The sequence below is a fragment of the Salvelinus sp. IW2-2015 genome, linkage group LG26, assembly GCF_002910315.2.
Source record: "Salvelinus sp. IW2-2015 linkage group LG26, ASM291031v2, whole genome shotgun sequence".
Lineage (NCBI taxonomy): Eukaryota > Metazoa > Chordata > Actinopteri > Salmoniformes > Salmonidae > Salvelinus > Salvelinus sp. IW2-2015.
This window is the reverse complement of record NC_036866.1, coordinates 41,923,311-41,950,302: the sequence shown is the minus strand read 5'-3', so window position 1 is coordinate 41,950,302 and position 26,992 is coordinate 41,923,311. Positions and strand designations below refer to the sequence as shown.

General features: G+C 42.3%; 1 protein-coding gene across 2 annotated transcripts in view; it reads left to right on the top strand.

The window, feature by feature from the left end:
* The window catches only part of LOC111952298 (carbohydrate sulfotransferase 8), a 79,168-nt gene extending 59,048 nt beyond the window's left edge, over window positions 1-20,120 (top strand). For both annotated transcript variants that reach the window (XM_023970862.2, XM_070435308.1), the window contains 3 exons: window positions 16,663-16,703; window positions 16,846-17,255; window positions 17,512-20,120. In XM_023970862.2, the coding sequence (XP_023826630.1) occupies window positions 16,663-16,703; window positions 16,846-17,255; window positions 17,512-18,220 (1,160 nt within the window). In that variant the 3' untranslated portion in view covers window positions 18,221-20,120. The remainder of the gene's footprint in view (window positions 1-16,662; window positions 16,704-16,845; window positions 17,256-17,511) is intronic.
* Window positions 20,121-26,992: the final 6,872 nt, after the last annotated feature.

Genomic DNA, 26,992 nt, shown 5'->3' with positions numbered 1-26,992 from the left:
GCGCAAACCAGATGGGATGGTGTATCGCTGCAGAATGCTGTGGTAGCCATGCTGGTTAAGTGTTCCTTGAATTCTAAATAAATCACTGACAGTCTCACCAGCAAAACACCCTCACGCCATCACACCTTTTCCTCCATGCTTCACGGTGGGAACCACACATGCGGAGATAATCCGTTCACCTACTCTGCGTCTCACAAAGACACGGCGGTTGGAACCAAAAATCTCAAATTTGGACTCATCAGACCAAAGGACAGATTTACACCGGTCTAATGTTCATTGTGTTTTAATCAGTTATTTGGTGACGTTTGATTATATTTAGTATAGTTTTATTTTTATCGTATTTTTTTGTATTTTACCCCCTTTTTCTCCCCAATTTCGTGATATTCAATTACGATCTTTTCTTAGCACTGCAACTCCTCAATGGGCTTGGGAGAGGCGAAGGTCGAGTCATGCGTCCTCCGAAACATGACCCGTCAAACCGCGCCTCTTAACACCCGCCCGCTGAACCTGGAAGCCAGCGGCACCAGTGTCGGCGGAAACACTGCTCAACTGACAACCGTAGTCAGTCTGCAAGCGCCCGGGCCCACCACAAGGAGTCGCTAGAGCGCGATGAGCCAAGTAAAGCCCCCCCGGCCAAACCCTCCCCTAACCCGGACGATGCTGGGCCAATTGTGCGCCGCCCTATGGGACTCCTGATCACGGGTCTGTAGTGACGCCTCAAGCACTGCGATGCAGTGCCGTAGACCGCTGCGCCACTCGATAGGCCCATATTTAGTATAGTTTTATCTAAAAATGATAACTTTTTTAATGTTTTACATTTTAAATTTTTATGAAATTCACTGAGGAGGATGGTCCTCCCCTTCCTCTTCTGAGGAGTGTCTACTGGTCAGAAGATACTGTGATACAAGCAGTGCTGTGTGAGAAATCTGAATAAAAGACCAACTCATGCCCTTAGGTTTTCTTTACTATTTGTTGTTGTTGAAGCAAAGGCATCTGAGCAATAAGGCCTACTTCAGGAATATTGCACCCAATGGACCAAAGTTGAGCACATTAAAAAGTGAGTCAATGTTTGTTGGTGTAGATTTCAGTCTCAGTTCTTATTAGCAAGGGTAACAGTGTCTAATGGAGACAGGGAGAACTCATATCTTAAAAAGATCTGGCAAGCATGTACAGAATTGATGTTTGGTGGGATTAATACTGGGAACATTAAAGATCTCAGTTTAGGTCGTTAGGGAGTCAGGTAAATAAATCCCTGTGAAATTAGAGTCAGGAGCTCTGCAAGGCTTTCCTGGTAATTTGACATCGATGCGTTACCATAAGCTAACATGCTTACTCTGAAGATCAGAATATCTTCCTGACATGGTGTGACTGGCTGGGTAGAATTTTGAAACCAAATGGAAATGGTTTCATTGCATAAGTGCACTTAAACACATTGACATACAGTATGCATGCAGTGGATACTGTATGCATACATACACATTCAAGTTATTTGCCATTGTAGAGGAAAAATGGGAACACTATGTCACACTAGCAAAAAACCACCATTAGCGTATAGTAGCCTAAATTCTCCAGTCACCATGTTCATACATTGTTCTCTTAACTGATGAATGGACACATGACTGACATTAACATGACTGTTCTTCTGTGCACACAACAGTTGACTGAGACCAGGTGAGCTGGAGCTGCAGCTCTACTTTAAGTCATACCAAGGTTATGTGGGCCAATGTGGGATGACAGCAACTATGCAAAGTACTAAGTTCAATCGACCACTGCTCTGCTCTGGCTGACGCATTAATAAAATAGAAGATTATGCATGAATATATTGTCGATTCTCTTTGATTACTCCATGCTTTCATGCAGAAAGTAGCTATAAACAGTGCATTCGTAAAGTATTCAGACCGCTCAACTTTTTCCACATTTTGTTACATTACAGCCTTATTCTAAAATGGATTAAATAACATTTTAAAAATCCTCAAATCTACACACAATACCCCATTAATAACAAAGAAAAAACAAATTTTTCAGACATTTTTGCTACTGATTAAAAATAAAAAACTTTAAATATGACATTTACATAAGTATTCAGACCCTTTGCTATGAGACTCGAAATTGAGCTCAGGTGCATCCTGTTTCCATTGATCATCCTTGAGCTGTTTCTACAACTTGATTGGAGTCCACCTTTGGTAAATTAAATTGATTGGACATGATTTGGAAAGGCACACACTTGTCTATATAAGGTCCCACAGTTGACAGCGCATGTCAGAGGAAAAACCAAGCCATGAGGTCGACGGAATTGTCTGTAGAGCTCTGAGACAGGATTGTGTCAAGACACAGATCTGGGGAACTCCAACATTCTTAAATGGAAGAAGTTTGGAACCACCAAGACTCTTCCTAGAGCTGGCCGCCCTGCCAAACTGAGCAATCAGGGGAGAAAGGCCTTGGTCAGGGAGGTGATCAAGAACCCGATGGTCACTCTGACAGAGCTCTATAGTTCCTCTGTGGAGATGGGAGAACCATCCAGAAGGACAACCATCTCTGCAGTACTGAGTAGTACTGAGTAAAGGGTCTGAATACTTATGTAAATATAATTTTTCTGTTTTTGACTTTTTTATAAATTGCAACATTTTCTAAAAACCTGTTTTTGCTTTGTCATTATGGGGTATTGTGTGTAGATTGAAGAGGGGGGGACTATTTTAGCTATTTTAGAGTAAGGCTGTAACCTAATAAAATTTGAAAAAGTCAAGGGGTCTGAATACTTCCCGAAGGCACTGTACATCCTTAGCACAAGAAACAATATCCACCGAATGCATATTTCGTACAGCAGTGAGTTGGTGTGCTTGTCACATCGAGATTAAACATCTCTGTATCTGCCTTTGTGCTTTGTCATCTTTTTATGTTTTGTTGGCTTTCATTTTGTCTATAGATCTTTTGTCTTTGCATCCGTGAGTCATACGTAGGGCTGTGGCAGTCATGGAATTTTCTCACGGTAATTGACCATTAAATAACAGAAACACATTTAGCATCTCCAGGCTCCACACATAAGCCGCAACAAGGAACGTCTACATTGTGAAACAGGTCCTATATGATAGATTTATAGTTATTTGGAAACTTTAGTTGTAAATGATACAAACCTTAGAATGCCTTAGAAAACAAAAGATATATGGGCTGCATGATGTGACTATTGGCTATTGAGGATTTGAAAAGTTGCAAAAGAAAAGCTTGCGCTCTGTTTCTTGCCGCTGGTCCCTCATCAAGTTATCATATTTTCACCCATCAGACTATTCTCAATTGAATCTTGTCTTTACTAATATGTAAAATTATTTTTCGATTTACAATGGCCCATTATCAAATAGGCAAGAACAGGGACAAGACAAAAAAATGCATGTAATCCATAAGGACTGGAATAGAGAATGGAGGCTATTTTCCCACCTGAATGTTTTTCACTCATGTTGGGTAGGCTACTCCGGTAATTTCCCTGCGCTATTCTGTATGCCACAGGCTCTCCAACCCTGTTCCTGTAGCTACCCAGTGCTTCATTTGGGAAAACAAGTGAAATCTGTTCGGGAACATAAATGGTAACATGTTTTCACAATTAAATATATTTATTAAACTGTTGACAGCTCTCTCTGCGCGGTGGAGAAAGGAATGAAGGAGAGAGAGGAGAAGATTTAAACTCAGTGGTGAGATATTCTGTAGTTAAAGGTAATGTGTCAGTCTATTAATTATTATTTTTTATTAAAAAAGCCCTATTACTAGGCTATTCAAAATCAAAAACAAATTCACTATAATTGTAGGCTAAATCTGAATTTGTTTAATTTAGGCTAGACCAATCATACACCAAAGAGATCTTAAATCAATATTATTTTAAATGCTTTTCTGCCATGTGTAATATGCGGTAGGCTATTTATTGTATAACGGCACAATCATTATTTTAATTTAAAAAAAAAAAATTGGGGGGGGGGGTGCTCATATTTAGGCCTATAAAGTGCTGTCCATTTCTTTGTGTTAGGCATTGAAACAACATCCACAATGCCCAAGTTTTTCACTCAGTTTCATCCTATTGTTTAACTTCTTTCCTCGAATTGATCAATCACAGTGAGGTGAGTTTTAAAAGCACATAGCATTTGCATTGATATCAGAGTGGTTAGAGGGACAATAGAGCCCAGAGTACCAGGCCATTAGACACCTGATGATCGTTAGTAAGTTGGGTACTACGAATGCATGTCCAGAGTGCATAAAAGGAGATTACCATGACTCAACGGTCACGTAGAATTTTACTGCGTTCCTGACTCATGGCTGCAGGTGTGGTGGTAATATTGGCACCACACCAGCCCTAGTCATACATCACACACCAGTAAAGAAGTGGTGTGATAAACTACTGGTAATCCCTCTAGAACAGGGGTGTCAAAGTCAAATGGACGGAGGGCCAAATAAAAAATTTAGCTACAAGCCGAGGGCCGGACTGTTCGAATGTTCATTGAAAATTTTTTAAATGACGCATATAGTCTAGTGAACCTAATTGAACCTACTGAAAACCTAACAAATATATTCCAATATGATCAGATAAATAAAGCAATATTTTCTTATGGCTCTGTCAGTAATCTTTAATTTTCAACAGACACAAAAGACAAATTTCCTTTATATAAAAATCCCCATAACATGAACATTAAATGAAAGAAACCGGTATTCAAGGCACCATCAGTAGCCTATATTTTCTATTTTAGCAAAAGTGGGCTAAATTTACTTCAAAGAAAAAAACAATAATTAGCCAATTTTTCTATCATTCCACTCAACTGAAATATTTAAAATATAATTGGATTGAAATACAATAAAATAAAGTGCAAAAATCTATAATCAAAAACAACACTTTGTTTTAAGGAGAAGTAACATGCAGTTGAAAACAAATATTAAACTTTAACTTTTAAACTTGAAACTTTGAGTAAAAAACTCTAAATATGTGATTGCCACAGTAATGTTCACTTGTTTGAGGTTGAGGGTGATACTTGGTGGTGTCCCATCTTTTCCACAAGTTCATCAATGTTCGGGGTAAGGCTCTGAGCTGAGGAAATCCTCAGAATTGAGTGGAGGTGTTCAGCAGTAAGTCGGACTTCTGCTGTGATGTTTTTTCGGTTCATCAAAGAAACAGTTGTTCACACAGGTATGTGCTGCAAACATAGACAACGTTTGAGCAGCCTGGATGCGCAGCTGGGCATTGTGTCGGGGAGGAAACGGCCAATGCGAACTTCCGCGTTTAGCACCCCTGCACGCCATATTTTGCCCTCAGTGCATCATTGCATTGGAGGCAATCGAACTCGCATTTGGAGGTTTGGGTGTGAGCTTTCCACAGTCACTAGCAACATCTGTCGTGTTAGGCCGGAGCAGTTCCAACCTGCTTTTTTGTGCTTCAAAGTCAGCAAGATCAACTCGAGTCAAGCCAGCAACGTCTTGCATACCTTTGATTAATCAGCCAATTGGCAGTTCTAGGGTACTTCCTAGTATTTATGCAAAGCGGACGGAATTACGCTTTTGTGTTAAAATGTCACATGTTAGAATACTTTTTCCCAGGGGGGGAAGGCACTGGTAGAGAGCTTCTCTTTCATGGTCTGGCAGCTGGGGAAAGTGGCTCAAATTTTCTCTTCCGCATCTGCGTCTCCCACAGAGTCAGTTTGGTTTTAAATGCCTTTCACTGTACTGTACATATCAGAGTATGACATGATCCCGACCCTGCAGCTGCAAGTTCATTGCATTTCAGATGACTCGTAATGTTTCACACAGAAAAGCCATTTTCACACAGGAAACATTTCGGCTTCGGGAGTTGTGTTGTGTCCTTTCCCTTTGGCTGTCCAAGAACAGAACAAATCTCCTCACGAAGCTCGAAACTATCTTTGAAAGCACCTTTCCCTGGCTTAGCCATCGCACCTCTGTGTGATAAGGCAAATCACCCTGCTCCGTTTCTAACTCCGTCAGAAATGCCTTGAACTGGCGGTGATTCAAACACCTTTGCTCTGATAAAGTTAACTGTGCGCGTGATGATGCTCATTACTGCTCCATTTTCAAGGCTTTACCGCACAACGCTTCCTGTGTGTATGATACAATGATAAGCTGTCAGCTCACCTGTCGCGTTTTCCTCTTGCATCTTTTCCCGTATCTTCGCCACCAGTCCGCTCCTGTGTCCACACATCGCAGGTGCTCCGTCGGTTGTCAAACCCACGAGTTTTTCCCAAGGCAGCTCCATCTCATTTACACAATCTTGACACCTCTTCATACAAATCATGCCCCGTAGTTGTGCGCATGCATAGGACGTAAAGCCAAAAACTCCTCTGTCACGCTTAGGCTGGAGTCCACTCCGCGGATGAAAATTGACAACTGGGCAATGTCAAGAAAATGTCGGTGCTCTCATCCACAGCCAGGAATATGCAATGAAATCTTTTCCCTTTTTCACAAGCTGCTCTTTTAGATTGATGGACAACTGGTCTACTCTCTCGGCATGGTGTTTCTGCTCAGACTCACATTTAAAAAGGTTGCCTTTTTTCTGGGCAAACTTCGTCACAAACTTAATCATGCAGTTTTTGATGAAATCCCCCTCCGTAAAATGGCCGGGCTGATTTAGCGATCTCTTCTGCCAAAATAAAACTGGACTTGACAGCAGACCTGGCCTTTGATCTTGGCTTTTTTGAACAAGAGCCTGTCGAGATTTGAGGCCTCGTTTTAATTCCTCTGCCTTTTGTAGCCTTTGTTCCATGTCCATATTCTTGTTTTTGTCCGCGTGTTTCGTTTCATAATGTCGTCTCAGATTATACTCTTCAAGTTACCGCTCTACCACTACTTCTCCACACAGAAGACACACAGGTTTCCAGCCTCACCCTCCTTTACCTGACACATCATACTCCGACTCCCACCTTGTTTGAAACCCCCGGTTCTCAGTGTCCACCTTCCGTTTTGCCATTTTTGATGGGTATCTGAAAGTTAATTTTACTGTGATGCTGACGACTGCTGTGCCAATAAATATTGAAATGAAGCAGCCTACTGCTCGGTGCGTCACCGTTGCATTGTGGGAAATGTAGTATTGGTGCGTGTAAAAGATCTGCGGGCTGCCGGCTTGCTGCGGTCTGCGGGCCGGTTCTAATAATAAATCAAGATCATCCCAGGGGCCGTAAAAAACCTTCTCGCGGGCCGGATGTGGCCCGCGGGCCTTGACTCTGACATATGTGCTCTAGAAGATGACATGTATAATTGTGATGTAAAGAGTGGACGGGCCTGTGTAATGTGTATTGATAGGATATACAGATACATTTACAGTGTACTGTATGCATTTCTGAGCATGTGTGTGTACCTTCCTTTATGCATATTGCATGTGTTTTTATACATGTTTGTGAGGATCTGTTTGTATACACCTATGTGTGTGTGTGTGTCTACACAAGTGGAGGCTCCTCAGAGGAAGAAGAGGAGGACCATCCTCCTCAGTGAATTTCATTAAAAAAAAGATATATATAAAAAATAAACGTAATCCTTTTTAGATCAAATTATACAAAATATATTCAAAATGTCACGTGTAGATGTGAAAAGGAATACAACAGGCTGTTTGTATATGGCTATGAAAGTTAACTGTTTGCCCATGTTCAAGGGTGTATTCATTCATTCCGCCGATTCTGTTGAAAAACATTTCTTAAACAGAAGCAAACAGAACAAAACGGGGACAAACATACCTGAATTTGTCCAATAAAAACTCTTTGTTTTCAACTGTTGGACTAATGAGTACACCCTAGATCAGCTAGATGCAGGCAAGAGTGTGCAAGGCGGTATCGAATGTGTCACTGTCTGTCCATGTGTCACCGTCCGTCACCTCAAATTTGTCTCCCGGCCTGTGTGCACCTACGTTGTAAACCTTCATTCATAGGCTAGGTTGTAGCAACGTCATGATGGGTATAGGGGACATTTGAGTATCAGTAGCCTAAACCTATCGCTGTTCCATTGAACTGGGTGAATGGACTATGAATGAGAGTCATCCAATATGCTGTAATAGAAATAAGGCCATGCTCATGTAAAACAAATCCTCCTCCCTCATCTTAAACAGCACCGACCGCCACTGCTCTGCACGAGTGTCTTTGTGTGTCTATACAAGTGACTACTCTTGTACAGACATCCCTCCCATACACTCAAAGTTTGAGTCTATGGAGTTGCGCTGTCCTTTCTTGCTCAGTGCTGAGAGAGAAGATGAAGCGTGAATGCAGTTAGTCAAGTCAACTAATGAGTTGATGGAATTACATTTAGTTAGGAAACTGGGTGACCGACCTTTTTCAAGTTGAAACAATTACACTGTTTGACAGTAGATTTTAATCGAGAGAGTAGTTATCATGGTGAGGATTAGAAAGAGCAGAGTGCAGAGTTATGGATGTCACTCATAGAGTCTGTCTGTAGACTGACAGTGGAGAGACCTCTGGTTCTTGCCTAGGAAGTAAGTAGTTGGCCCTTCTGCTCAGCCCCCCACGACACACACACACACACACACCACACACACACACACACAAAGTAAATATAATATAACATTTAGCAGATGCTTTTATCCAAAGCAACTTACAGACATGCGTGTATACATTTTTACATATGGGTGGCCTCGGGAATATCTCTTTTTTATTTAACTAGGCAAGTCAGTTAAGAACAAATTCTTATTTACAATGACAGCCTAGGAACAGTGGGTTAACTGCCTTGTTCAGGGGCAGAACGAAAGATTTTTACCTTGTCAGCTCGGGGATTCGATCTAGCAATCTTTCGTGGTTACTGGCCCAACACTAGCCGCCCCAATCTAACCCACAATCCTGGCGTTGCAAGCTCCATGTTCTACAAACTGAGCCAGAGTACAAAAACCACACCACACACACCACACACCACACACACACACAACACACAACACACACACACCACACACACACACACACACACACCCACACACACACACACACACACACACACGCACACACACACCCCTCTCTTTCAGTCTGTCACCAGTAGCAGGCCTCCACAGGTCTGGAATATAATCGAACCTGTGCTGACCCTGTGTAGGTCAGTGTGATGGCATTGACACAACCTTCCTGTCCTCCCTGTTGACACGTGCTGTCAGTCAGGTCTAGAATTGAATGGCCTGGTTACCAAGATTTACCGGGATTTACCGCCCAAAACCACTCCCTTTTCCCGGGATAACTAACTGCAAGAAACCGGTAAATTATTTATATGAACAGCATGGCGTGAAATGGAACTGTTAAATTATATGCAATGTCTAAATCTGTCTTCTCTACGGCCTCTGCATGATGAATCATCAACACTCATGGTGGGGACAGACAGCCTATCTCAGTATGGTACGCAGTTCACAAATACTTCATCTCATCACAGTAACTTATTTTCTTGTGACAGGTAAGCCTGCATTTTCTGAAGCATAGTCTCTGCTACAGTAATATAAAGACTGAATGCGCATCTAATTTACCCATCTACATCTGGCTTTTGGGGGTCACCTTATTTTTTAAATTGTAAACATTTGTATTTATTTATTCCAGCTGCAAAGTTTTAAAACAGCCTATCACTGGAATATCATCGCTTTAAATCAGTGCACGCGCGAGCACTCTTTCGCAGTCTTTCGATCTCTCCATTAAAATTGCATCCAAAATAGATCATCCTGTTCTAGATTGATATATAGCCCTATACAGTGCCTTCGAAAAGTATTCAGACCCCTTGACTTAAATTTTTTTTTTATTAAATAAATAAAAATCCTCAGCAATCTACACACAATACCCCATAATGACAAAGTGAAAAGAGGTTCTTAGACATTTTTAAAAACGTATTAAACATAAAAACAGATGTCTTCAGACCCTTTGCTATGAGACTCGAAATTGAGTTCAGGTGCATCCTGTTTCCATTGATCATCCTTGAGATGTTTCTACAATTTGATTGGAGTCCACCTGTGGTCAATTCAATTGATTGGACAAGATTTGGAAAGGCACACACCTGTCTATATAAGGTTGACGGTGCATGTCAGAGCAAAAACCAAGCCATGAGGTCACAGGACTTGTCCGTACAGCTCCGAGACAGGATTGTGTTGAGGCACAGATCTGGGGAAGGGTACCAAGAAATGTCTGCTGCATTGAAGGTCCCCAAGAATACAGTGGCCTCCATCATTCTTAAATGGAAGAAGTTTGGAACAACCATGACTCTTCCTAGAGCTGGCCGCCCGGCCAAACTGAGCAATCGGGGGAGAAGGGTCTTGGTCAGGGAGGTGACCGAGAACCCGATGGTCAATCTGACAGAGCTCTAGAGTTCCTCTGTGACGATGGGAGAGCCTTCCAGAAGGACAACCATCTCTGCAGCACTCCACTAATCTGGCCTTTATGGTAGAGTAACCAGACGGAAGCCACTCCTCAGTAAAAGGCACATGACAGCCTGCTTAGAGTTTGCCGAAAGGCACATAATGGACTCTCAGACCATGAGAAACAAGATTTTCTGGTCTGATGAAACCACAAATGAACTCTTTGGCCTGAATGCCAAGTGTCACGTCTGGAGGAAACTTGTCATCATCCCTACAGTGAAGCATGGTGGTGGTAGCATCATGCTGTGGGGATGTTTTTCAGCGGCAGCGGCTGTGAGACTAGTCAGGATCAAGGCAAAAATGAACGGAGCAGAGTACAGGGAGACCCTTAATGAAAACCTGTTCCAGAGCTCTCAGGACCTCAGGACTGGGGCGAAGGTTCACCTTCCAACATGACAACGACTTTAAGCACACAGCAAAGACAACGCAGGACTGGCTTCGGGACAAGTCTCGGAATGTCCTTGAGTGGCTCAGCCAGAGCCCGGACTTGAACCTGATCGAGCATCTCTGGAGAGACGTGAAAATAGCTGTGCAGCAACGCTCCCCATCCAACCTGACAAAGCTTGAGAGGATCTGCAGAGAAGAATGGGAGAAACTCCACAAATACAGGTGTGCCAAGCTTGTAGTGTCAAACCCAAGAAGAGTCGAGGCTGTAATCGCTGCCAAAGGTGCTTCAACAAAGTACTGAGTTAAAGGGTCTGAATACTTATGTAAATGTGATCATTGCGTTTTTTTTTTTTAATAAATTAGCAAACATTTCTAAAAACATGTTTTTGATTTGTAATTATGGGGTATTGTGTGTAGATTGATGAGGGAAAAACTATTTAAATTAATTGTTTTCTGAATGTTAAATACAGCAGCCAATAGATCGGGTCGTTTGAAAGAAGAGCGAACGCACGATGGCGATAGGCTAAAGCAGTTATTTATTCAGACCCATAACCATTCAAAGTTCCTCAAGAGAAGTGAAAGTCTTCGTCATTGAATGCTAGTCCTATCTTATTCAAGAATGTCATTAGAATGATGAAGGGAAGGTAAACGAAACGTATTTAATTTAACTGTTGAAAGCAAGGAAGGAATGGAGCAACAACAAATAGAAATAGGAGGTCGGCTAATAACATTAGGGGAAATATTATGAAAGGTATAAATGCGTCAGCCTACTAATTCTAAAATAGGCCCTATTATATTTCAAAATGAAAATCTAATGTTCTAGCCTATACTTTTAACTTTGTAGGCTGCATTTGCTGCACCAGTATCGCATGTTCTCTCCCTGCTTAATCATGGTTTGAACGATGTGCATAATTCCAGTCCATATAATAATAAAATACAGTAATACAGTTCACACTCAAAAAGATTAGCCTACTGGAGCTAGTTTCCTTTATTTACACAAGAGAGCATATAGCTAGCTACATCTTTGGGCTTTTATCTTTATCTGTTGTGCGTAATGTGCAGTAGCCAGTATCATATATGTATTAGTTAATAGCACAATCATTTGGTATTTTTTGGGCTTGGGCTCATTAAATGTTGTTAATGTAGGGCTCATAAAATGTATGACTCATCAGGCTCAGGTAGCATCAGGCTTGAATTTTCGATCAAAGCTCTAATCAAATCCAGACATAGGCCTATTTATATGCTTTATAATGTTTTTGAATGACACTTCCGGTTTTGGTGAGAAATAGCGGGTTTACCTGGAGAAAAGTGATTTATTCTCTGGATGGAACATTGGTGAAATACTCAACCCTAGTCAGGTCGCTCCCCTCTCATCATCTCCATCATAGGCAGGCCAGGGTCGTTAGGCCACTGTCTGTCTGTCTGTCTGTCTGTCTGTCTGTCTGTCTGTCTGTCTGTCTGTCTGTCTGTCTGTCTGTCTGTCTGTCTGTCTGTCTGTCTGTCTGTCTGTCTGTCTGTCTGTCTGTCTGTCTGTCTGTCTGTCTGTCTGTCTGAGTCTGTCTGAGTCTGTCTGAGAGTGTGTGTGTCTGTCTGTGTGTACGCGGCGCTAAACTCCAGATGAAAAAGTGAAGTTTAGGTTTACAGTTGCGGCTGTGAGTCTATGATTGCTAGAGAGCCATGAGAGTCAAGCCTGACATTAAGGAAGGGAACTGATGGTTGTGTGTGGTGGTATGTATGGGTAGGGGGTGGTTTTTAGGCAGGCAGCAGGTGCATGCTTTACAATCTTCCCTAAATAGATACAGTATGTAAACACTACAGTAATAGCCCTAACGACCAGTAGGTGTTCCAGATATGTGAAGAGGAAAACTGAACACATGCCGTTGAGGGCTATTACTTCGACAACCAACACAAGTGCAATTGACATAACCAGCAATTAGCATTTCTGTACAGTGCCTTTGGAAAGTATTCACACTCCTTGACTTTATCCATATTTTGTTGAGTTACAGCCTTATTCTAAAATAGATTAAATAAATAAATATCTACAGCAGTCGACACAAATACCCTATAATAACACAGTGAAAACAGTTTTTTCAAAATGTTTAAACATTTATTAAAAATAAAAACAGAAATACCTTATTTACATAAGTATTCAGACCTTTTGCGATGAGACTCGAAATTGAGCTCAGGTGCATCCTGTTTCCATTGATCATCCTTGAAATGTTTGTACAATCTGATTGGAGTCCACCTGTGGAAAATTCAATTGATTGGACATGATTTGGAAAGGCACACACCTGTCTATATAAGGTCCCACAGTTGACAGTGCATGTCAGAGCAAAAACCAAGCCATGAGGACGAAAGAATTGTCCGTAGAGCTCCGAGACAGGATTGTGTCAAGGCACAGATCTCGGGAAGGCTACCAAAAATGTCTGCAGCATTGAAGGTCCCAAGAACATAGTGGCCTTCATAATTATTAAATGGGTGAAGTGTGGAACCACTAAGACTCTTTCTAGAGCTGGCCGGTTGGCCAAACTGAGCAATCAGGGGAGAAAGGCCTTGGTCAGGGAGGTGACCAAGAACCCGATGGTCACTCTGACAGAGCTCTATAGGTCCTCTGTGGAGATGGGAGAACCTTCCAGAAGGACAACCATCTCCACAGCACTCCACCAATCAGGCCTTTATGGTAGAGTGGCCAGACGGAAGCCACTCCTCAGTAAAAGGCACATGACAGCCTGCTTAGAGTTTGCCAAAAGGCACCTAAAGACTCTCAGACCACAAGATTCTCTGATCTGATGAAACCTAGATTGAACCATTTGGCCTGAATGCCAAGCGTCACTACTGGAGGAAACCTGGCACCATCCCTACGGTGAAGCATGGTGGTGGCAGCATCATGCTGTGGGGGTGTTTTTCAGCGGCAGAGACTAGAATACTAGTCAGGATCGAGGCAAAGATGAACGGAGCAAAGTACAGAGAGATCCTTGATGAAAACCTGCTCCAGAGCTCTCAGGACCTCGGAAGGTGAACCTTCACCCCAGTCTAACAGGACAACGACCCTAAGCACATAGCCAAGACAATGCAGGAGTGGCTTCGGGACAAATCTCTGAATGTCCTTCAGTGGTCCAGCCAGAGCCCAGACTTGAACCCTATCGAACATCCCTGGAGAGACCTGAAAATAGCTGTGCAGCAACGCTCCCCATCCAACCTGACAGAGATTGAGAGGATCTGCAGAGAAGAATGGGAGAAACTCCACAAATACAGGTGTGCCATGCTTGTAGTGTCACACCCAAGAAGACTCAAGGCTGTAATTGCTGCCAAATGTGCTTAAACAAAGTACTGAGTAAAGGGTCTGAATACTTATGTGATCAGTTTTTTTAAACAGTTTTTGCTTTGTCATTATGGGGTATTGTGTGTAGATTAATAAGGAAAAACAACTATTTAATCAATTTTAGAATAAGGCTGTAATGTAACAAAATGTGGGAAAAGTCAAGGGGTCTGAATACTTTCAGAAGGCACTGTATGTCTTTGTTACCCTCATTCATTTGCAATACGTTATTTTATAATGCTCAAAATATATCCCTCCATACAGTTGCTTGTTTTTTTGCTTTTCCTTTATCGTGCCAAACTCAGTCAAATGTTGTCTCTTAGAAGTCAGGGTAAGAAGTGGTTGACCTCTTGAGAGGTGGAGAGATTCTTCATGGCTCTTCTGACACTGCAGCCGTCAGAAAGCAGTAACCTTCAGTATTAAGATGATCCCAGGTCAACTGCTATGAAGCCATCTGGATCCCCCATTACCCTTGGTACAAACACATTAGCAGGTGCTCTGTGTTTGTGTGTGCGTGTGTGTTCTAGTAAAGAATGGCAAGGTTGTCATTGTTATGTCAAGTATCAGTCACCCCCTTGTGGAGCAGCCCAATGGCCCTGAATTTATTTATTTCGTTTTCTTGTAGCTGCCTAGTGCTATAGAGAAGTAACACAATATTGAGTACTTGTTTTTGAAATGGTTCATGAGAAATTTAGCACAGTGTCATTATACATTCTAGATGCAACATTACATGTATTATTACATGACTGTATTTAAAAGGTAGCGTGCACTGTAGTTACTGTAGTTACTGTAGTTACAGTTGTTCTCACCAGCAACATCTCTAATGTCCACGTGATGTCTTGAACATCTGCCATGGTGACTAATGATGTTTTCTGTTGTATTCCTCCATCTCTTGGGTGTCTACTTCCCTCACGAAAGAATATTATTTTATGATGGATTATCAACACAATGTGAAAGACATTGTCGAGTGACTCAGTCCCCAGTATTGAATCATGCTTTCTGTTTGGCTCTTTTTCAGTTCTGCAACATACTTTGCCTTCGGGAAGTATTCAGACCCCTTGACTTGTTCCGTATTTTGTTAGGTTACAGCCTTATCCTAAAATTTATTGACAATCCCCCCCCCCCCCCCCCTCATCAATCTACACACAATACCCCATATTGACAAGCTATGTTCAATAGGGTTCAAGTCCGGGCTCTGGCTGGGCCACTGAAGGACATTCAGAGACTTGTCCCGAAGCCACTCCTGCATTGTCTTGGCTATGTGCTTAGGGTCGTTGTCCTGTTGGAAGGTGAACCTTCGCCCCAGTCTGAGGTTCTGAGCACTCTGGAGCAGGTTTTCATCAAGGATCTCTCTGTACTTTGCTTCATTCATCTTTACCTCGATCCTGCCAAGTCTCCCAGTCCCTGACTCTGAAAAACACCCCAACGGCATGATGCTGCCATCCCAAAGCTTTATGGTGCCAGGTTTCCTCCAGACGTGACGCTTGGCATTCAGGCAAAAGAGTTCAATATTGGTTTCATCAGACCAGAGAATCTTGTTTCTTATTGTCTGAGAGTCTTTAGATGCCTTTTGGCAAACTCCAAGCAGGCTGTCATGTGCCTTTTACTGAGGAGTGGCTTCTGTCTGGCCACCAAGGCCTGATTTGTGGAGTGCTGCAGAAATGGTTGTCCTTCTGTAAGGTTCTCCCATTCCCACAGAGGAACTCTAGAGCTCTGTCAGAGTGACCATCGGGTTCTTGGTTACCTCCCTGACCAAGGCCCTTCTCCCCTGATTGCTCAGTTTGGCCGGGCGGCCAGCTCTAGGAAGATTCTTGGTGGTTCCAAACTTCTTCCATTTAAGAATGTTTTAGTTCCCCAGATCTGTGCTTTGACACAATCCTGTCTCGGAGCTCTACGGACAATTCCTTCGACCTCATGGCTTGGTTTTTGAGCTTTTTTGTGTAGAAACATCTCATGGATGATCAATGGAAACAGGATGCACCTGAGCTCAATTTCTAGTCTCATAGCAAAGGGTCTGAATACTTAAGTAAATAAGCCATCTTTTTATTTTTAATACATTTTCAAAAATTTCTAAAAACCTCTTCACTTTGTCATTATGGGATATTGTGTGTAGATTTCAGATTTTTTTTTATTTAATCCATTTTCGAATAAGGCTGTAACGTAACAAAATGTGGAAAAAGTCAAGGGGTCTGAATACTTTCGGGAAAGGCACTGTATATTTTGATGACAAAGCAGTTTTTGGCATCCCTACTCACCAGTCCTGTAACAATTCCTGTCCTATTATGCATAGTCACTTTTCCCAGTCTAAAGAATATCACTTGGCAAGGCACACACACACACACACACACACACACAAACACAGACACACACGTCTTGCCTCTCTATCAAAAACCTAATCTTGTGATGAAATGGACCCTCCTCCTATAGTACCATCGGTAATAGACACCATCTCTCCTCCAGGCTCTCTCTTGATAACTATTTCAGCTCAGCTGGAGAAACTTGTTACCAGCAAAGGACTTTTTGTAATAACTAATGTAGGATTCTATCAATCTCTCTCAAACTCAACCCCCCCCCCCCCCCCTCTCTCTCTCTCTCCCTCTAGGTGCAAAGTTGATGGTTGCTCCAAGGTGGCCAATTCCAAAGGTACGATTATTGGATCAGATCAGATCACTGTTAGCTCAGTTCACTCAAAATAATGTAATGGCACCATCTTGTGGATTCTTGAGAAACAAGCACTATATCCGTAAAGTTGAGCTTCTGTTAACAATTGTTCCATGTGCCACAGGAGCAATCCTTTGACAGTGCAGTCGTTATAGGCATCAACCTGGGTGGAGGTTTCCATGGAGCACCAGGGGTAGAGATGTCCTCTTACCCCAGCCTCCCTACTCCTAGCCCCAGACAACCTCCAGCCTTCCAGTGGCTGCCCCATCCAGCCACCCCAACCTCTGGGGACCAGCAGGCCGAGAGCACCAGGCGACCCCTCACCAAACGCCACAGGAAGCTGCTGTTAAAGAGCGGGTCTGTAACCCCTGGTGGTGCCCGCTCTGGTGAAGAGGACAGTCGGCTACAGGGCCTGGCGCAAACCCAGGCGTCCCGCCGCCGCCTGCTCAGGGAGGTCTGCGCCAAATACCAGCCGGGTGTCACCGAGCGCCCCGTGTCCCGCCGGCAGGTGTCCCGCGTCTACGTGGAGGACAGGTGTTGTAACTTTAGTGGTTCATTTCATTGAGAATTATCTACAGATATTATTTACAGTACATAACTTATATGTATAATTGTATTTCATTGCAATTCATGTTCCCGGCTGATCTTGAGGTCCCCCCGTCCATATCATTTAAGTCATTGTGATCTAAAAAGGCAGAACTGATCCGAAATCAGGATTCCTAGATACATACAGGACACAGCCCCAGATAACTATGAATATATTTTTGTTATACTGTTGAATAAATAATAGGTCAGGCCTGCTGTACTGTGAGGTGCCCAAAGCCGGCTGCTCCAACTGGAAGCGGGTGCTGATGGTCCTGGGCGGCAGCGCCACCTCCACGCACATCATCGCCCACGACGACGCCCACTACGCCAACCAGCTCCGCCGACTGGACGCCTTCGACCAGGCGGGCGTGGCCAAGCATCTCCGCTCCTACACCAAGGTCCTCTTCGTACGGGAGCCCTTCGAGAGGCTTGTGTCGGCCTTCCGTGACAAGTTTGAGAGCCCCAACTCGTACTACCACCCGGTGTTCGGCCGGCCCATCATCTCCCGGTATCGGGCCAACGCCTCACGCTCCGCCCTGCGGACCGGCGCCGGGGTCACCTTCAGAGAGTTTGTCCAGTACCTGTTGGATGTGAGGCGGCCCGTGGGCATGGACATCCACTGGGAGCCGGTCAGCCAGCTTTGCAGCCCCTGCCTGCTGCGCTACGACTTCATAGGGAAGTTCGAGAACCTGAAGGAGGAGGCCAACTTCCTGCTACGGAGCATCGGGGCACCTAGAAACCTAACTTTCCCTGACTTTAAAGACAGGAACCCAAAGGCAGAAAGGACTTCCTCCTCCATCACCCAGAGATACTTTGAACAATTGAACTCCACAGAAAGACAGAGGGCCTATGACTTTTATTACATGGATTATCTGATGTTTAACTACCCCAAGCCCTTTAAAGACCTGTACTGAGGTACTGGCTGGATTGCCAGGTTGAGGTTATTAATATGAACACTACGGAAGAGATTATTATCCTGTGGGACTTGAACAAGCACTACAGGCACATTCATGTAAAATATTATTTTTTACGGGTCTTATTTACAAATGGCTAAAATAATGATTTAATGTAATTACTTTGGACATAGGTTGTAGGCCTACAGCTTTTTGTCATAAAGCTTTGTATAGTGTGTCAAATGCATTTGCATTGATTGGCAGACCAGTGACTTCTATGAAGTGACCTGTACTTTGGGTAAAGAGTTAGTGATCTGTTATTGTTATTGTTTTTCAGCCTTGTTATGTGAAGGTATACTTTTTGGTCCTCTTCAATAATGTGTATTCTTATGCTCAAGCCTAAGTTCATGAAAAGAAGGGAAAGAGAGAGGCTAGATATACTAATTTTGTATTTAATCTTTATTTAACTAGGCAAGTCAGTTGAGAACAAATTCTTATTTACAATGACGGCGTCCAAACCCTCCCCTAACCCGGACGATGCTGGGCCAATTGTACACTGCCCTATGGGACTCCCTATCACGGCCGGTTGTGACACAGCCTGGGAACGAACCAGGGTCTGTAGTGACGCCTCTAGCACTGCAATGCCTTAGACCGCTGCGCCACTCGGGAGGTCTTGGGGTATTTGTTTTGTATTTTACATACAGTACATGAAATAGACTTGTTACAGTACATTACTCAAATACAGAAACACATGAAATAAAGGACAGGAAAAATATATCAACGCAGGTGTCTTAAACTATGGGTCGGGACCCAAGGTGGGCCTTGGGCCTGTGAGATATGGGTCGCGAGTTGAGAGAATACATCTATAAATCACACACTATTTCTTCTTAATTTGGGTCACGGGGGGACAGTCAATCTATAATTTGGGTCTCGAGCTGAAAAAGTTTAAGAATCTGTGAATAGAGGAGGAAATAGTGGTATTACTATATAGTATGTTGGTTCATTGCATAAAGCCTTCCAGATGTATATGAGGGTAAAATATCTTTGAATCTGTTGACAATTTATATTGAAACATATGATTTTGTTTTTGGGTAATTACAGTACCACTCAAAAGTTGGACACACCTACTCAGTCAAATATATTTCAGATTCCTCCTTTCCTGTGGCGGTCCTCATGAGAGCCAGTTTTATCATAGCACTGATGGTTTTTGCGACTGCACTTGAAGAAACTTTCAAAGTTCTTGAAATTATCCGGATTGACTGACCTTAATGTAATGATGGACTGTCGTTTCTATTTGAGCTGTTCTTGCCATAAAATGGACTTGGTCTTTTACCAAATAGGGCTATCTTCTGTATACCACCCCTACCTTGTCACAACACAACTGAATGGCTCAAATTCATTAAGAACGAAATAAATTCTACAAATTCACTTTTAACAAGGTTAAAATGCATTAATTGAAATGCATTCCAGGGGACTACCTCATGAAGCTGGTTGAGAGAATGCCAAGCATGTGCATAGCTGTCATCAAGGCAAAGGGTTGGCTACTTTGAATAATTTCTAATATAAAATATATTTTGATTTGTTTAACACCTTTTTGGTTACTACATGATTCCATATGTGTTATTTCATTGTTTTGATGTCTTCACTATTATTCTACAATGTAGAAAATAGTAAAAAATTAAGAAAAACCCTTGAATGAGTAGGTGTGTCCAATTTTTGACTGGTACTGTATATGGGCCTAATGTTACAATACAAATGATTACACTGTAAAAGTGAATGTACAATTGTTCTACATGTCTGTGCAGAAGTGTTCCATCTACAAACGTGATTTCAATCCCCTAGCCTTAACACTGCCAATTTTCATTTGTTTGGGTTTTCAAGCGCCGTTACTATGAATAAATGTTAAGTAATTAAACATAAACATGTATCTATTGTTTTTCCACTGCTGGTTTTAGGAAAAGTGACAAATGTTACATTTCCCCACTTCAAATGACACATTTGACACTTTATTTATCTAATCTGAGTTAAAGTGTCATGTCTCATTCCCCTGGCCTGTCCTGTGGGCCACTCTTAGCCCCCCCCCCCCTTTCTTTTTGTCTCTCATCAGGCCAGGGCCCCCAGGCGCAGGGTCAGGAAATACATGGTGCTCAGAGGACTCATCAGAACCATAGATCGACACAGTTTGGCCAATTGAGACAAACATTACGACATAGTCACATGGATGCAAATGAATTGGTTTCACTCTTCTGAACAGTAATAGATCTACAGTATGTACCATATCGAGGGTTTTTCAATATTCCTTGTCTGAGTCAGTGTAAGTTTATCAACTAAGATAAGGTTCAGGGTTATAATTTCACTTAATTATCACTAAAACTGTTGGTGGTATGTTGCGAATCTGCCTTAGGTCGGAGCATAGGAAATTAGATTAGATATTTATACTGAACAAAAATATGAACGCAACAAGCAACAATTTCAAAGATTTTGTTACAGTTCATATAAAGGAAATCAATGAATTGAAATAAATGAATTAGGCCCTAATAATCTATGGATTTCACATGACTCTCTTGGCACATTGATGAAAATAGTCTTGGCCTCTAAACCTTCAAGCTGCATACTGGACCCTATTCCAACTAAACTACTGAAAGAGCTGCTTCCTGTGCTTGGCCCTCCTATGTTGATTATAATAAATGTCTCCCTATCCACCGGATGTGTACCAAACTCATTAAAAGTGGCAGTAATAAAGCCTCTCTTGAAAAAGCCAAACCTTGACCAAGAAAATGTAAAAAACTATCGGCCTTTATCGAATCTCCCATTCCTCTCAAAATGTTTTGAAAAAGCTGTTGCGCAGCAACTCACTGCCTTCCTGAAGACAAACAATGGATACAAATGCTTCAGTCTGGTTTTAGACCCAATCACAGCACTGAGACTGCACTTGTGAAGGTGGTAAATGACCTTTTAATGGCGTCAGATTGGAAACCCAAATTGGTCTAAACGGACAAGTTCTGGCCTGGTTTAGATCTTATCTGTCGGAAAGATATCAGTTTGTCTCCGTGGATGGTTTGTCCTCTGACAAATAAACTGTCAATTTCGGTGTTCCTCAAGGCTCTGTCTTAGGACCACTATTGTTTTCACTATATATTTTACCTCTTGGTGAAGTCATTCGGAAACATAATGTTAACTTTCACTGCTATGGATGACACACAGCTGTACATTTCAATGAAACATGGTGAAGCCCCAAAATTGCCCTCCCTGGAAGCCTGTGTCTCAGACATAAGGAAGTGGATGGCGGCAAATGTTCTACTTTTAAACTCGGACAAAACCGAGATGCTTGTTCTAGGTCCCAAGAAACAAAGAGATCTTCTGTTGAATCTAACAATTAATCTTGATGGTTGTACAGTCGTCTCAAATAAAACTGTGAAGGACCTCGAAGTTACTCTGGACCCTGATCTCTCTTTTGATGAACATATCAAGACTGTTTCAAGGACAGCTTTTTTCTATCTACTTAACATTGCAAAAACCAGAAACCTTCTGTCCAAACATTATGCTGAAAAATTTATCTATGCTTTTGTCACTTCTATGTTAGACTACTGCAATGCTCTACTTTCCGGCTACCTGGATAAAGCACGAAATAAACTTCAGATAGTGCTAAACACGACTGCTAGAATCTTGACTAAAACCAAAAGATTTGATCATATTACTCCAGTGCTAGCCTCTCTACAATGGCTTCCTGTTAAGGCAAAGGCTGATTTAAAGGTTTTACTGCTAACCTACAAAGCATTACATGGGCTTGCTCATACCTATCTTTCCGATTTGGTCGTGCCGTACATACCTACATGTACGCTACGGTCACAAGACGCAGTCCTCCTTACTGTCCCTAGAATTTCTAAGCAAACAGCTGAAGGCAAGTCTTTCTCCTATAGAGCTCTGTTTTTATGGAATGGTCTGCCTATCCATGTGAGAGACGCAGACTCGGTCTCGACCTTTAAGTCTTTATTGATGACTCATCTCTTCAGTAGGTCCTATGATTGAGTGTAGTCTGGCCCAGGGGTGTGAAGGTGAACGGGAAGGCATTGGAGCGACGAACCGCCCTTGCTGTCTCTGCCTGGCCGGTTCCCCTCTCTCCACTGGGATTCTCTGCTTCTAACACTATTATGGGGGCTGAGTCACTGGCTTACTGGTGCTCTTCCATGTCGTCCCTAGGAGGGGTGCGTCACTTGAGTGGATTGAGTCACTGACGTGATCTTCCTGTCCGGGTTAGCGCCCCCCTCGGGTTCGTGCCGGGGGGGTCTTCATGGGCTATACTCGGCCTTGTCTCAGGAGAGTAGGTTGGTGGTTGAAGATTTCCCTCTAGTGGTGTGGGGGCTGTGCTTTGGCAAAGTGGGTGGGGTTATATCCTGCCTGTTTGGCCTTGTCCGTGGGTATCTGTCGGACAGGGCCACAGTGTCTCCCGACTAGAGGTCGACCAATTAATTGGAATGGACGATTAATTAGGGCTGATTTCAAGTTTTCATAACAATCGGTAATCTGCATTTTTGGACACCGATCATGGCCTATTACATTGCCCTCCACGAGGAGACTGCGTGGCAGGCTGACTACCTGACTACCGAGTGCAGCAAAGAGCCAAGGTAAGGTGCGAGCTAGCATTAAACGTATCTTACAAAAAACAATCAATCTTAACAAAAATCTAGTTAACTACACATGGTTGATGATATTACTAGTTTATCTAGCTTGTCCTGCCTTGCATTTATCGATGCGGTGCCTGTTCATTTATCATTGAATCATAGCCTACTTTGCCAAACGGGTGATTTAACAAGCGCATTCGCGAAAAAAGCACTGTCGTTGCACCAATGTGTACCTAACCATAAACATCAAAGCCATTCTTAAAATCAATACACAAGTATATATTTTTAAACCTGCATATTTAGTTAATATTGCCTGCTAACATGAATTTCTTTTAACTAGGGAAATTGTGTCACTTCTCTTGCGTTCTGTGCAACAGAGTCAGGGTATATGCATCAGTTTGGGCTGCCTGACTCATTGCGAACTGTGTGAAGTGTGAAGACTATTTCTTCCTAACAAAGACAGCTAACTTCGCCAAACGGGGGATGATTTAACAAAAGCGCATTAGCGGAAAAAAAGCACAATCGTTGAACGAATGTACCTAACCATAAACATCAATGCCTTTCTNATAAACATCAATGCCTTTCTTAAAAGTATATATTTTTAAACCTGCATATTTAGTAAAAGAAATCCAGGTTAGCAGGCAATATTAAACTAGGGAAATTGTGTCACTTCTCTTGCGTTCATTGCACACAGAGTCAGGGTATATGCAACAGTTTGGGCCGCCTGGCTCGTTGCGAACTAATTTGCCAGAATTTTACGTAATTACGACATAACATTGAAGGTTGTGCAATGTAACAGGAATATTTAGACTTATGGATGCCACCCGTTAGATAAAATACGGAACGGTTCCGTATTTCACTGAAAGAATAAACGTTTTGTTTTCGAAATGACAGTTTCCGGAATTTACCATATTAATGACCTGAGGCTTGTATTTCTGATTATATTATAATTAAGTCGATGATTTGATAGAGCAGTCTGACTGAGCGGTGGTAGGCAGCAGCAGGCTCGTAAGCATTCATTCAAACAGCACTTTCGTGCATTTGCCAGCAGCTCTTCGCTGTGCTTCAAGCATTGCGCTGTTTATAACTTCAAGCCTATCAACTCCCGAGATTAGGCTGGCAATACTAAAGTACCTATTAGAACATCCAATAGTCAAAGGTATATGAAATACAAATGGTATAGAGAGAAATAGTCCTATAATAACTACAACCTAAAACTTCTTACCTGGGAATATTGAAGACTCATGTTAAAAGGAACCACCAGCTTTCATGTTCTCATGTTCTGAGCAAGGAACTTAAACGTTAGCTTTTTTACATGGCACATATTGCACTTTTACTTTCTTCTCCAACACTTTGTTTTTGCATTATTTAAACCAAATTGAACGTTTCATTATTTATTTGAGACTAAATTGATTTTACTGATGTATTATATTAAGTTAAAATAAGTGTTCATTCAGTATTGTTGTAATTTTCATTATTACAAATATACATGTATATATCAAAATCGGCCGATTAATTGGTATCGGCTTTTTTTGGTCCTCCAATAATCGGTATCAGCGTTGAAAAATCATAATCGGTCGACCTCTACTCCCGACCCCTCCTGTCTCAGCCTCCAGTATTTATGCTGCAATAGTTTGTGTCGGGGAGCTAGGGTCAGTCTGTTATATCTGGAGTATTTCTCATGTCTTATCTGGTGTCCTGTGTGAATGTAAGCATTCTCTCTCTAATTATCTCGCTCTCTTTTTCTCTCTCTCTCTCTCTCTCTCTCTCTCTTCTCTCGAAGGACCTGAGCCCTAGGACCATGCCTCAGGACTACCTGGCCTGATGACTCCTTGCTGTCCCCAGTCCACCTGGTCATGCTGCTGCTCCAGTTTCAACTGTTCTGCCTGCGACTATTGAATCCTGACCTGTTCACCGGACATGCTACCTTGTCATGGACCTGCTGTTTTGGACTCTCTCTACCGCACCTGCTGTTTCTAACTCTGAATGATCGGCTATGAAAAGCCAACTGACATTTACTCCTGAGGTGCTGACCTGTTGCACCCTCTACAACCACTGTGATTATTATTATCTGACTCTGCTGGTCATCTATGAATGTTTGAACATCTTGGCCATGTTCTGTTATAATCTCCACCTGGCACAGCCAGAAGAGGACTGGCCACCGCTCAGAGCCTGGTTCCTCTCTAGGTTTCTTCCTAGGTTCTGGCCATTCTAGTGAGTTTTTCCTAGCCACCGTGCTACTACATCTGCATTGCTTGCTGTTTGGGGTTTTAGGCTGGGTTTCTGTACAGCACTTTGTGACATCGGCTGATGTAAAAAAAGCTTTATAAATAAATTTGATTGATTGATTTATGGGTGGTCCTGGGAGTGCATAGGACCGCCCACTTGAAAGCCATGCCTACCCACTGTGGAGCCAGGCCCAGCCAATCAGAATGAGTTTTTTCCTACAAAAGGGCTTTATTACAGACAGAAATACTCCTCAGCACCCCCCCCCCCCCCTTCTTCTGACAATCCTGCAGGTGAAGAAGCCGGCTGTGGACATCCTGGGCTGCGGTTGTAAGGTTGGCTGGACGTACTGCCAAATTCTCTAAAGCGACGTTGGAGGTGGCTTATGGTAGAGAAATTAACTTTAAATTCTCTGCCAACAGCTCTGGTAGACATTCCTGCCGTCAGCATGCCAATTGCATGCTCCCTCACAACTTGAGACAGCTATGGCATTGTGTTGTGTGCCAAAACTGCACATTTTAGAGTGGCCTTTTATTGTTCCAAGCACAAGGTGCATCTGTGTAATGACCATGCTGTTTAATCATCTTATTGATATGCCACACCTGTCAGGTGTATGGATTACCTTGACAAAAGATAAAATGCTCACTAACAGGGATGTTAACAAATTTGTGCCAAAATATTGAGAAAAATAAGCTTTTTGTGCCAATAGAACATTTCTGGGATCTTTTATTTCAGCTCATGAAACATGGGACCAACACTTTACGTGTTGCGTTTATGACTTCAAAAACGAGACGGTTAATTTTCTTTATTTGAAGATGAGCTCTTTAGACATAAAGACAACTGAGCTGCTTCTTCTCTTTCCACATCAGACACTCAGCATAACATTCATAAATTAAGAAAATGAACTGCCAGTGCCTGAGGTGACTTTGCCAGCTATTTAAATCTACAAATTCACAACATCTTCCCCATACTTAATCTAATTGAACTAACTGCAGGGTTGCTTTAATTAGAAAAAAAATTGAGTAATTTGTCCCAAATGGCACCCTATTCCTATAGTGCACCACTTTTGACTACAGCCCAATAGGCACTGGTCAAAAGTAGTCCACTATCTAGGGAATAGGGTGCCATTTGGAACAGAGGCAGAATCAAGTCCTTGTGTTGGTTTTCACTACAGCAGAGGAAACCACATGCACAGCATCACCCTGGGGCAAAAACAAATGGAAGAGGAGGATTTAACACTGGAGTCTTAGTGTCAAACAGACATTGTGTGTATAGCTCTACAACCGATGAAGAGAATGACTTTCATGTAAAAATGAACAAGGAAATTATCAAAGCAATGTCTTTTATGTCCATACCATCCTACTCACCCATACTGTAGCTTCATACGCGAGGGAAAGCATTGGGTAATGCTTGAAATGGTCCATAGTTAGGCTAGCCTATGTATATCTTTAAGGTACATTTTGTCTGTCTTGGACCCTTTGAGTATGAATAAAATTGGGGGGGGGGACTAGTTGACAATAAATCTAAACATATGGGCAATTGACAGGGTTGGGTAGGTAACTTTCTAAATGAAAACCATTACAGTTACTAGTTACCTGTTCAAAATTGTAATCAGTCATTTAACTTTTGGATTACCCAAACTCAGTAAAGTAATCTTTTTACTTTGTTACTGTTGGATTACTTTCCCCTTAAGAGGCATTAGAAGACAAAAATGATCCATTAAAACACATCTGGTGTGTCATCATAGTGGTCTCTGACTTGTGGTCAGACTTGCTCAGGAGAAAAACTAAAACGTGCACCTTTTTTCAATTCTGAATTGACTGTCATTGAGAAAACAGAAAGGTGTCAATGTATTTTTTACCAAAAATCTGAATTTAAAAGTAATCCAAGAAGTAATCTAGTTTTTCAAAAAGTATCTGTAATCTGATTACAACAGTGTTGCTGG